At 32.7% G+C, this 13,784-nt stretch overlaps 1 protein-coding gene across 1 annotated transcript; it reads left to right on the top strand.

Moving 5' to 3' along the window:
- Window positions 1-284: 284 nt before the first annotated feature.
- LOC142356986 (uncharacterized) lies at window positions 285-13,251 on the top strand (the record flags this gene model as incomplete). The annotated part of the gene is made up of 2 exons (XM_075408714.1): window positions 285-518; window positions 13,060-13,251. Coding segments are annotated over 2 exons (426 nt in total), but the record flags the coding sequence as incomplete, so codon positions are not given.
- Window positions 13,252-13,784: the final 533 nt, after the last annotated feature.

The following is a 13,784-nucleotide window of genomic DNA, read 5'->3' as shown; positions in this document are numbered from 1 at the left end:
TGTCGCCACCCAAGTTCCTCTGTCCAATACCTTTCTCTAATCAAAGACGTCATCCGAGAATCAATTCCATGTTTTTTTTTGCATTCCACAGGGAAGGACTTTTTTATTTATTTCTAGAAAATGTTGTGCATGAAAAAAAACTTTGGGTCGACTTTAGCAGTGTGCTCGACCATTGGGGATATTACCCCTAGCTCGAGCCAAGTCCGTCTGGCTGGACTATCAATGATACCTATCTATGATCACAGACCTCATCCTGAGAATAAACTCCAAGTCTATTTTTCAAGTGCAACTGTGCTGTGAGTGAAGTTGATGATCGGTGGAGGGGAGTGAGTAGAAGAATCAATGAAGAGTTGGACCTCCTCAGTGCCGTACTTTACTGCTTAGACAGGAGGCAAAAGGGGAGGAAAAAGTTTGTGAAGAAAGAAGAGGCAACTGTGAAGAAAAGGAAGAAAGAGTACGAGAAGCTGATCAAAAAAATTCAGAAAGATCCCCCCGCCAAAAACCAGGTGGAACTTAAGGTAAAGAAGTTTAATTCAAGCTCAACGGGTTAGATGTGATTAGTTCACTAATAATTATATATCTATTATTATTAGCTGCCAAGTGACTGCTTTTTTTTTCATCTCTTTGACGTTTTTTTTTACAATCTAAAGTACTTGAATTGCTTTGTTGCTGTCTCTTTCTACAATACAAAAATTTTAGATTGTATACTCCCTTTCTGTCGTTTTATACTACTTAAAAAAAATTGTTTGTTTTTTATTCCTTCGAGTAGTTCCGAAACAAAATATAAACGTCAGACATTCCGGAGAAAAGTTGGTTTTATTTTGTTGAATAAAATTGAAAAGCGGAGAGAAAAACGGTTTTTGAAAGATAGCGAGAGGTGTGAAAAAACTTTGCGTCAAGTAAGCAAAAGTTGTTGATCACATGAGGTTGTGGTTTTTCTAAAACAATTTTATAGCTTTAACTCTTTACAGTCCAGGTGACCTTTTAAATTATCTTAACTACTGATTACAACTTTGGATGCATTTTCGCCCATCTGAAGCAATTATTAGACTTTCCAATGCAATTTCGTGTCATTCACTTTTTGTCATTCACGGGCTTGACATTTCCTGTTTTTTTTCTTTTCTTCATAAGCGATTTCCTTTTATCGAGATTTTGTAAAATGTTTCATTTTATAAGTAATGTTAAAAATATTTGTCATTTCCTCTTTTTTTTGCGTTTTGGCCACAAATAATGTGCTTGTAGGACCCAGCTTTTTTTAGATATTTGTGCAATACTTGGTTTAAGATTTTGGTTCGAATTTCAGTTCTACTTTAATTTTTTTCTCCGATTTTCAGTGTATTCAAATTTTGTACTCTCTGTGTTGGAAATTTTTAGTGCTTGGAAATTTAAAATTCTCGTATTTTTTTCAGCTCTCCAAAATGTTTCTTTCTCTAAAAAACAGAAAGTTTTTTATTAGCAGCTAACAGTTGTTGCACAATTTTGCCAATTATTTTTTGTTAACTTCTCACCATTTTTCTAGCAATTTGAAAAATTGCTACGAATGAGTGTCCTGGATGTTTTCGTTCACTTTAGATGTTCTAAAATGACCGAAAACATAACCCGTTAGTGAGATGTTGTGCATTTACAGCATCTTTGTCACAGGCGTTAATCTTCAATCACCATGAAGCTGTATTTTGTTGTTCCGACCCACTTTAGTGGGGGAGGAGCCATATACTCAAACGGGTTTTTTTGTTCAATTCGATCGATATAATTACCGTAGAGAGTTGCGAGTGGTTTCACTAGAAAGCCCGTACAGCGTAGAATATGGAAGTGACAAGATTTTTTTTATTTTTGCATTTTACAGGGAGTTTTAAAGTTTTTACAGGGAGTTTTACAGGGAGAGACAGTACATCGAGGTTCAAAGTTTTGTGACAGGAGACGATTGTTTTTATTCACATTTGTTGTGTTTGATTCACACTTTCCGTACTTTAGGCCAAAATATCGTCAATTTTGCAAATAGAAACGGCAGTGAGATTTATTTTGCAGAGGAGGATTCCTGAATTGTTTGACATGTGTTTTTTTTGCTCAGAAATTACGTTAATTTTCTCAAAAATTGGACTTTTTTCGTCAAAATTGGGACAAATATGTTTTTAGCCCACTTTCCATAAAAATGCATCAAATATACACCTGAAACTGTGGTTTAACAGTTCTGGAATTATCAGTCTGCTAGTTTTTCGCAAATTTAAACTCGATAATTAATAAAAAAAACGCTTTTAATTTTGATATTGTAAAAATTAGGATTAACAATTGACCTTTTCGCAACCATTTGAACTATTGATTGTTTTCATTGACAAGCAATAGTATTAGTGCTGATCTTGATCCTACCATGCATCCTTAGGGTAAGGAATTAGGACTTTAACGTAAACGGCCTTTTTTCAATATTTCTGCATGTATGGATTTTATGTAATTTACTGACAAGGTTTTCAAATCAGGGCCTAATTTTTAACAGAAACCATTTCCAAGAATTGATTCCCAACAAACATATTTTATGGTTTCAGAGTTAAGCTCATGGTTTTTATGGCACTCAAAAAACTATTTTTGTAAAAATTTATTGGAGTTCTTATGCTTTGCTTTTATTTGTAACATCTTTGTAGTCAAATGACTTGTCTGCTGAGAAGGAAGCTAGACAGCGCTTTCAGTTGTTATCTAATGTCTCCTATGACTTCGCACATATTTGCTCTTAGCAGATGTTGGTGAATATTTGAACTTTGCTACTATTTTATCTTTTCTCACAACTTCTGGCGTAGTCTCAGTAAAAACAGGCGGAAAAACATTTTCTGTGAGTTAAAATTTAACATATTTAACCGTCTTATGTTTAACTAATTGTTTCTTGGTTTTGATTCTACGAGTTTTCAAATTTTTGCTGCAATTGCAAAACAAATAGGTTCATTTTGTTCCCTGGTCGAATTACAACATTAATGACAGGTTGAATGGGTTTTATGAATAGTTTATGCTTTTAGGCTGAAAAACAGTTCTCTCTCAAAACTTAGTTTGTCTTTCTTTTTATTGTTGCACGGCATATACCTGAAAATGATATGACACCATTCCTTTGCCAGGACGTATAATTCAACCTATTTAAAGATTTCTGTTTATAGCTATTTGTTTTAATTACTTCCAAAAGAACTTTAAAACAAAAACTTCAACTGTTTTAAATTTCAAACTTGAAGATTCTGTAAAGACAGGCAACAATCCATTTCCAGTCAGCTAAAATTTAATCCCTATGCAGGTTTTAAATTCAGTCATTTTTCTCGGCTTCATTACTACTGTTACTACGAGATTTCATAAAATATCTGAGATTTTTTAAATTTCGTACATTTTAAAGGACAGGACGTTTGCTTCCTTTTGAAATTAAAACATTAAAGGTATTTCCCATTCGCTTTGAAATATTGCGCAATTGATCGTTATTAGGGCTCTTAGTGACAAGTTTATAGTTTAAACGGCTTCACAGCCATTTTTGCGCTAAATTTAACTGAACTTAATAATTTTGACGATATTTTTTTTTCATTTTGTGGTCGTATGACGTACACCGGATAATGACAAGTCTCAATTGGTTCCTTTGGAGATATAAATTGCATTTTAGTGATTTCAGTTAACTTTAAATGATGATAATCACTTTGAAACTGAAAGTTTTCAAAAATGAAAATTATTTTTTAATTTTGCACCATTTTGACCTTTTTGTCGACCTGTTACCCATTCGATTGAGGACAGGTCCCATATCTTTTCTAATAAAGTATTGATTAATTTGTTTTGTTTTTTTTCTGATGCAAGTTTGTTATGATTTTTTTTCAAAATTAAGACATCGAGTTTTGGTCGTAATTATTTTTTGTTGTTTGATCATTATTATTGTCTTTTCCAGTAATCCTGTTAACAATTTTCATCGTCCCTCTAGCGTGGCTTTATTATAGTCCATTAATGATTTATTGAACGATATGTATGTTTTTGAACGTTTTCCATCTCTTCACCAATTGGTAGACAATTAAATCAAGAATATGGATGAGTGGGGTCGGGGCATTATGTGCGTACGCACATTACCGAGCTTCCTTGTTAGTAATGGAAGGTATATGGCAACTAGTATGTTGTAGTCTAAAATTTTTGCCAAAGCGATGGAAAACTCCATTTTGTTCTCGAATTTTCTTCCTTTAATTGAAATAATGGTGACTAGACTATACCCAAAAAAAACAGCGCTTTACCTGGATCAATAACAATACGTCATTAATTTCATCATTGGAACAGCAGCATTTTCAAAAATATTAGTAACACAATTAAGTGTCGCCCTTTCTAAGGGTTCTTTAGTTTTCGATCAGACACAAAACAAATTCGACAAAGTAAATTGAAAAATGATGTTGTGAAGTTTGTTTCTGCAATCAAAATGTAGTCGTAGAGATACCAATTTGTTGTACCGACCCCCTTGACAATTTTGGCCGATCGATATTTTGATTGTAGACAGTTGTGAGTGGTATTATTAAAAAGCCCGTCAGGTGTCGAATATGAAATTAAAAAGATTTTTCTTAATTCCATTTTCTAGAGCGAGTTATCGGGGTTTAAATTTTTGTGAAAATTAGACCAATTTGCTTCATTTTTGTTCACATTTTGCGGACTTTTTGCATGAAATCGCGTCAATGTTGCTAAATATGTAATAATTGTTAAGAATCGTACTGCTGACTATATATTCAAAAACAAAATAATTCAAAATTCAGCTTTTTTCATCAAAAATTGCCCGAAATGATCTTCTTTAGATCACGTTGATTAAATTTACCGGAAGTACATACCCAAAAGCAACTAACATTAACTTTTTTGTAAACTAAAAAAGGGAAATAGTCCTGCTTCCACTTTCATTTTGAGTAGTCTAGAATTACAATTCTGCCGAATTCGGCTAATTTTACTCAATGATTATCAAAAACGCAGCATTTATTTTTGATCTTTCAGCAAAAAAAATTATCCACATCTATAATTTTCGAAACATTTGAGTGTTATTTTTGTACAAACAGCAAAAACAATGCGTGTTTTGGTCCAATCTTGGACTGTTACAATCCGAATACAACTCAGATTGTATTAAGTTGGTCTTTAAAAAAATTGATCAACAAATTGATATAAACAATTATTCTTTATTGAAGTTTTCCACTATTATTCTCTCAATTTGGTCTACTTGTAGCTTAGTATCAGAAAAGAAAAAAAGGCTTCTGATTGATTTTGCAGAGGAGGGTTTATGAATTGTTTGACATGTGTTTTCTGATCAGAAATTACGTTAATTTTCTCAAAAATCAGACTTTTCTGTCAAAATTGGGACCAATATGTTTTTAGCCCACTTTCCAAAAAATGCTTCAAGTATACACCTGAAACTGTGGTTTAACAGTTCTGGAATTATCAGTCTGCTAGTTTTTCGCAAATTTAAACTCGATAATTAATAAAAAAACGCTGTTTATAATTTTGATATTTTAAAAAATAGGATTAACAATTGACCTTTTTGCAACCATTTGAACAATTGATTGTTTTCTTAGACAAGCAATAATGTCAGTGCTGATCTTGATCTCACCGTGCATCCTTAGGGTAAGGAATTAGGACTTTAACGTAAACGGCCTTTTTTTCAATATTTCTGCATGTATGGATTTTATGTAATTTACTGACAAGATTTTCAAATCAGGGCCCAATTTTTAACAGAAACTATTTCCAAGATTTGATTCCCAACAAACATATTTTATGGTTTCAGAGTTAAGCTCATGGTTTTTATGGCACTCAAAAAACTATTTTTGTAAAAATTTATTGGAGTTCTTATACTTTGCTTTTATTTGTAACATCTTTGTAGTCAAATGACTTGTCTGCTGAGAAGGAAGCTAGACAGCGCTTTCAGTTGTTATCTAATGTCTCCTATGACTTCGCACATATTTGCTCTTAGCAGATGTTGGCGAATATTTGAACTTTGCTACTATTTTATCTTTTCTAACAACTTTTGGCGTAGTCTCAGTAAAAACAGGCGGAAAAACATTTTCCGTGAGTTAAATTTGACATCTTTAACCGTCTTATGTTTAACTAATTGTTTCTGGGTTTTGATTCTACGAGTTTTCAAATTTTCGTTGCAATTGCAAAACTAATAGGTTCAATTTGATTCCTGGTCGAATTACAACATTAATGACACGTTAAAATGAAAGAAAGCAGAGTTTGAAAATTTAAGAGCGTTTGAAAAAACGTTTCTGAATATTTTAATTGTTTTTTATGAATAGTTTAGGCTTTTAGGTTGAGAAAAAGTTCTCTCTCAAAACTTAATTTGTCTTTCTTTTTGTTGTTGCACGGCATATACCTGAAAATGATATGACGCCATTCCTTTGCCAGGACGTACAACTCAATCTATTTAAAGATTTCAGTTTATAGCTATTTGTTTTAATTACTTCCAAAAGAACTTTAAAACAAAAACTTCAACTGTTTTAAATTTCAAACTTGAAGGTTCTGTAAAGACAGGCAACAATCCATTTCCAGTCAGCTAAAATTTAATCCTTATGCCGGTATTAAATTCAGTCATTTTTTCTCGGCTTCAATACTACTGTTACTACGAGATTTCATAAAATATCTGAGATTTTTCAAAATTTGTACATTTTAAAGGACAAGACGTTTGCTTCCCTTTGAAATTAAAACATTAACAGTTTTTCCCATTCGCTTTGAAATATTGCGCAATTGATCGTTATTAGGGCTCTTAGTGACAAGTTTATAGTTTAAACGGCTTCACAGCCATTTTTGCGCAAAATTTAATTGAACTTATTAATTTGTTTTTTTTTGTGGTCTCATGACGTACACTGGATAATGACAGGTCTCAATTGGTTCCATTGGCGATATAAATAGCATTTTAGTGATTTCAGTTATCTTTAATGATGATAATCACTTTGAAACTGATTGTTTTCAAAAGTGAAACTCATTTTTTAACTTTTCACCATTTTGATCTTTTTTGTCGACCTGTTACCCATTCGATTAAGGACAGGTCCCATATCTTTTCTAATGAAGTATTGATTAATTTGTTTTGTTTTTTTCTGATGCAAATTTGTAATGATTTTTTTTCAAAATTAAGACATCGAGTTTTGGTCGTTATTATTTTTTGTTGTTTGATCATTATTATTGTCTTTTCCAGTAATCCTATTAAAAATTTTCATCGTCCCTCGAGCGTGGCATTATTATATTCCATTAGTGATTTATTGAACGATATGTATGTTTTTGAGAGTTTTCCATCTCTTCACGAATTGGTAGCCAATTAAATCAAGAATATGGATGAGTGGGGTCGGGGCATTATGTGCGTACGCACCTTACCGAGCTTCCTTGTTAGTAATGGAAGGTATATGGCAACTAGTATGTTGTAGTCTAAAATTTTTGCCAAAGCGATGGAAAACTCCATTTTATTCTCGAACTTTCTTCCTTTAATTGAAATAATGGTGACCAAACTATACCAAAAAAAAACAACTCTTTGCCTGGGTCAATGAAAATACGTCATTAATTTCATCATTGGAACAGCAGAATTTTCAAAAATATTAGTAACGGAATTAAGTGTCGCCCTTTCTAAGGGTTCTTTGGTTTTCGATCAGACACAAAACAAATTCGACAAAGTAAAATGAAAAATGTTGTTGTGCAATTTTGTTTCTGCAATCAAAAATGTAGTCGTAGAGGTACCATTTTGTTGTACCGACCCCTCTTGACATTTTTGGCCAATCGATATTTTGCTTGTAGACAGTTGTGAGTGGTATTATTAAAAAGCCCTTCAGGTGTCGAATATGGAATCAAAAAGATTTTTATTTCCATTTTCTATAGCGAGTTATCGGGGTTTAAATTTTTGTGAATATTAGACCAATTTGCTTCATTTTTGTTCACATTTTCCGGATTTTTTGCATAAAATTGCGTCAATGTTGCTAAATATGTAATAATTGTTAAGAATCGTACTGCTGACTATATATTCAAAAACAAAATAATTCAAAATTCTGTTTTTTTCATCAAAAATTTACCGAAATGATCTTCTTTAGATCACGTTGATTAAATTTACCGGAATTACACACCCAAAAACAACTAACATTAATTTTTGTAAACTAAAAAAGGAAATAAACCTGCTTCCACTTCCATTTTGAGTAGTCTAGTATTACAATTCTGCCGAATTCTGCTAATTTTACTCAATGATTATCAAAAACGCAGCATTTATTTTTGATCTTTTAGATAAAAAATTATCCAGATCTATAATATTCGAAACATGTGAGTGTTCTTATTGGACAAACAGCAATAACAATGCGTGTTTTGGTCCAATCTTGGACTGTTACAATCCGAATACAACTCAGATTGTAATAAGTTGGTCTTTAAAAAAATTGATCTTGATTATGTTAGTTAAAGAGCAGAACAATTCACATCAAAGCTCAGTGTTAATAGGTCCAATTGGATTCCTAAAACGTTTGAATTTTAAATAAATAATCATTCTTTATTGAAGTTTTCCACTATTTTTCTCTCAATTTGGTCTACTTGTAGCTGAGTATCAGAAAAGAAAAAATGCTTCTCTGCTCCTCCTTCCTTCTACTGAATTCAAATTTCATCTTTCCTGCGGTTTTACGCGTTAACTTATGATTTTCTGGCTTTGATACTACCAGATTTTGCAAAATTTTTCTTGTTTTTCATATTTTTTCGTTTTTTCACAATTGGTCACTATACCCCATTATTGACAATTCACATATTACAAAAGTGGTGTTCAAAGTAAGGTACAATTGAACACATGAATATCTTTAAGGGCAGAAGTAATGGTTTTAACGGCTTCGAGAACATTTTCTCGAAGAAATTAATTAAAAGTTTTACATTAGTCCTCAACTGTCATATTTACTTTGTCTTTTTAGTCTTATGAAACTTCCTAGATAATGACTGGTCTCGTTAGTGTGTTTTGGAGGAATATGTGAGCCTATAATCTGATTTGAGTAGATAGGTGATGGCTTTCATGACTTTGAAAACAATTGTTTTCAAAAATTAGAAAGTGTTATTAATTAGAGGTCTCAAGCAATTCTTTTGGAAAGAAAAAACGAACCTGTTCAAATATTTCATTTTGAAGCTAATGGCTTTCATGACTTTGAAAATAATTGTTTTCAGAAATTCAAAAAGTGTTTTTCATTTAGCCTTTTTCGCTTTTTTATGTCTACTTGTTACCTATTCTCATTAATGAGAGGCCGCATACCACATTATTGGCGTTCGAGGAAGGCTCAATTGAATATATTTTGAGGGGCAAAATATTGCTCTACGGCTTCGACAGCATTTTTTCTCAAGTTTTAATAGAATTTTTATTTGTCTCTATTTATTGTTCTTTTTGCATCTTTTTGCAACCGCGTAAAAAATTGAATAATGACGTTTCTTGATGCCCTATTATTAAGAGGTATATGATCAAGAATATGTTTGATGTCTTCAGTTGCTATCTAATGGTTTTCATAGTATCAGAAAGAAAAAACGCTTCTTCTGCTCCCTCTTCCTTCTACTGAATTCAAAATTCATACTTCCTGCGGTTTTACGCGTTAACTTATGATTTTCTGGCTTTGATACTACCAGATTTCTCAAAATTTTTCTGATTTTTTATATTTTTCCGTTTTTTCACAATAGATCACTATAACCCATTGTTGACAATTCACACTTTACAAAAGTGGTGTTCAAAGTAAGGTAAAATTGAACACATGAATATCTTTAAGGGCAGAGGTAATGGTTTTAATGGCTTCGAGAACCTTTTCTCGAAGAATTTAATTCAAAATTTTACATTAGTCCTCAACTGTCATATTTACTTTGTCTTTTTAGTCTTATGAAACTTCCTAGATAATTACTGGTCTCGTTAGTGTGTTTTGGAGGAATATGTGAGCCTATAATCTGATTTGAGTAGATAGCTGATGGCTTTCATGACATTGAAAACAATTGTTTTCGAAAATTAGAAAGTGTTATTAATTAGAGGTCTCAAGCGATTCTTCTGGACGGAAAAACGAACCTGTTCAAATATTTCATTTTGTAGCTAATGGCTTTCATGATTATGAAAATAATTGTTTTCAGAAATTAAAAGTATTTTTCATTTTGCCTTTTTCGCTTTTTTATGTCTACTTGTTAACTATTCTCATTAATGGGAGGCGGCATACCACATTATTGGCGTTCGAGGAAGGCTCAATTGAATATATTTTGTGGGATAAAATTTTGCTTTACGGCTTCGACAGCATTTTCTCTCAAATTTTAATTGAACTTTTTTCTGTCTCTATTTGTTGTTCTTTTTGCATCTTTTTGCAACCGCGTAAAAATTGAATAATGACCGTTCTTGATGCCCTCTTATTAAGAGGTATGTGATCAAGAATATGTTGGATGTCTTCAGTTGCTATCTAATAGTTTTCATAGTATCAGAAAAGAAAAAATGCTTCTTCTACTCCTTGTTCCTTCTACTGAATTCAACATTCATCTTTCCTGCGGTTTTACGCGTTAACTTATGATTTTCTGGCTTTGATACTACCAGATTTCACAAAGTTTTTCTGATATTTCATAATTTTCCGTTTTTTCACAATTGGTCACTTTACCCCACTATTGACAATTGACATATTACAGAAGTGGTGTTCAAAGTAAGGTACAATTGAACACATGAAAGTCTTTAAGGGCAGAGGTAATGGTTTTAACGGCTTCGACAACCTTTTCTCGAAGAATTTAATTCAAAGTTTAACATTAGTCCTCAACTGTCATATTTACTTTGTCTTTTGAGTCTTATGAAATTTCCTAGATAATGACTGGTCTGGTTAGTGTGTTTTGGAATAATAAGTGAGCCTATAATCTGATTTGAGTAGATAGCGGACGGCTTTTATGACTTTGAAAACAATTGTTTTCAAAAATTAGAAAATGTTATTTTTAAATTCGAATTTTTGTTCTATTGTTACCTAGACTCTTGCACCTCCTTGTCTCTTTTTTAACTAGAGTTGTTAATTACAAGATACAAATAGATTATTTTTGTCGAAGTAAGGTTTAAGAGTAAAATATCTTGTGTTTTCTAAAGAATTTACTGGCTTCGACAAGGATTTTTCGCAACAAAATTAACCTAATTTTTTGTTCTTGTCTTTATTTGATGTTCTTTTTGTAGAGACAAGGCATATTCTGATTAATTAGAGGTCTCAAGCGATTTTTTTTGAAAAAAAAAAACGAGACTGGACAAATATTTCATTTTGTAGCTGATGGATTTCATGACTTGTTGTTTTCAAAATAATTGTTTTCAAAAATTAAAAAAATTATTTTTCATTTTGCCTTTTTCGCTTTTTTATGTCTACTTGATACCTATTCTCATTAATGAGAGGCCGCATACCACATTATTGGCGTTCGAGGAAGGCTCAATTGAATATATTTTGAGGGGCAAAATATTGCTCTACGGCTTCGACAGCATTTTCTCTCAAGTTTCAATTGAATTTTTATTTGTCTCTATTTGTTGTTCTTTTTGCATCTTTTTGCAACCGCGTAAAAAATTGAATAATGACCGTTCTTGATGCCCTCTTATTAAGAGGTATGTGATCAAGAATATGTTGGATCTCTTCAGTTGCTATCTAATGGTTTTCATTATTTTGAAATTGATTGTTTTTAACTTTGCAGTTCTTTTTAATATTTTTTGTCTAATTGTAACCAAGACTTAATATGGAGTGGTCTCATATTTTTTGTAGTGAAGTACAAGTATTTTTGTTTAGTTTCAGCTTTATCTGACGCTTTTTTGACCTTGTTAATAAGTTTTTTTTTAATTGAACATAAAGTTTTGGACGTAACTAATGTTTGTTGTTATTGCTGTTTGATTTTGTTGTTCGTGACTTTGATGACTTTACTTGCTCTCTTAATAATGGCTAATCTCATCAATCTAATACGGTATTTTTTACTCCGTATTTTTGTTGGAGGCGATCATTTTTTCAAACACCTTTTTCTTTGAAAAGTACTTGAATTTTTGGGGGTTTTCTATCTGTTCTTCATTTGGTTGACATTTGATGAGCGGTATCGGAAATATCGATGGTTGAAATATTGATGTGGTTGAAATATTGATGAGCGGGATCGGAACTTTATGTGCCAACGCACATTACTGAGTACCGAGCCTCCTTGTACTGTTCAAATAAACCTTAAAATGATAGTTTGATAAACCTATTCAAGAGAAATCCATTTTTTAATTAACTCCAACTGTTATTTTTAGAGTATCTGTAGCGTATTTGTTTCTTAACTTTTTTAAGGTACTGCATAAAATTACTTGAATTTCGTTGCACAGAAATTTGAAAGCATCAAATAATTTCGTATCATCACTTTTGCATCTTTTTGAAGACTGCTTCGGCCTGTCTGGTCTATTGTGTCAGCACTAGCTGTTCGCAAAAACAAGCTATCATGAGAAACAAGCAGGTGACTGGATAAAAATAATTTACATGAAGGGTCTTTTTATCATGTTAATCATCATATGAGATTTATTTGATGATTACAAATATTAAATTTATTGCATTTCTATTTCATTGACACCTGTTCTAAGCCTTGGATAATTGAGGCAACGCGAATTTGTAATATGTGAATCATTGTGTTGACTCCAGATCCGTTTTGAATGGGTCAGATCCTTTATTAAGTTTTCTGTCCGTTTAGGAAGCGGATCATTGTTATAATGCCATTACCGTGTCACATTGTCACTTCTAACCTCACTCCTTAATAATTGTATGATTTAGCTTTGTTCTATTTTCCATGACGCTAGCTCTCTGTCTTTCCTTATGCTCCGTGTTTCACTTTTGCTTGTTTGTTGTTTTTGATGTGTTTTGGTACGCAGCAATAGTTTCTGCTTCGCATGGAGGCAGTTTTAGAATAAAACTTGTAAACTTATGAAACTTATGGTACAAGTTTTAGCTTAGGAAGGTCTGAAAAATGGCCGAGACATAGTCTTATCACTCTACGACTTGGACGGCCTGATTAAAGTCATTTCGGTCTAGAATCAGACTTCATTTTGCGGGTTTGCTTTTCATAAATTGAACTGTCCTACATTTTCCAGGGTTATCCTAAATTGAACTGTTCCAGGCAAAACTGGTTGATGTGGAACGAATGGTACATCTGGCACAAATGCGTCTGAGATCTCTTAGTGAGGAGCAAATTAAGGCTGACATTGCTTACACGAGGGAAAGAGTAAAAACTTTGGAGGAGGCTGCGTCAGGAATGAAGGGGTGGATTTACATAGAAGAAGAAAGAACATCACTACAGAAGAGGTCTTAATTCGTTTCCTTCCACATAAATTCCATCTAGATGATGCATACTCGCAAAATCAATAGATATCTTTCTAGCAAGATCTTCCTCGCAACATGAACAGTCATCTTGAAAGATCTTGCCTGCAAAATAAACACTTAACTGGTCAATGCAGACCTCTTAATTTAATTCAAATTTGCCCCTATTTTAGGCCACCCCAGTTGAGATGTCGAATTATGAAAAGACCGTGGTCGGCCAATGTTGGGTAAGAAATAATTTTAGGTCGACCCTAATAGTCTTGGTCGGCTTTAGGTCGACCCTAATGGTCATGCTCCACTTTAGGTCGACCGATATGGTCATGGTCGACTTTAGGTCGACCGATATGGTCATGAACTACTTTAAGTCGACCGATATGGCACTGGTCGACCTTGGGTTTTAACTGATGCGTTTTTGCATATAATGTAGTTGCACCTGTTAATGGTTTTGCTTCAGTTGGCAAAAACTTTTGGCCAAGGACAAAATTTCTTTTTCAAAAACTCTTTGTTCCGGCCAACGTATTGTCT

The sequence above is a fragment of the Convolutriloba macropyga genome, unplaced genomic scaffold, assembly GCF_964194025.1.
Source record: "Convolutriloba macropyga unplaced genomic scaffold, txConMacr16.3 SCAFFOLD_4332, whole genome shotgun sequence".
In the NCBI taxonomy this organism is placed as follows: Eukaryota; Metazoa; Xenacoelomorpha; order Acoela; family Convolutidae; genus Convolutriloba; species Convolutriloba macropyga.
Note: the sequence above shows the minus strand (reverse complement) of the source record. Positions and strands in the feature narration are given on the sequence as shown.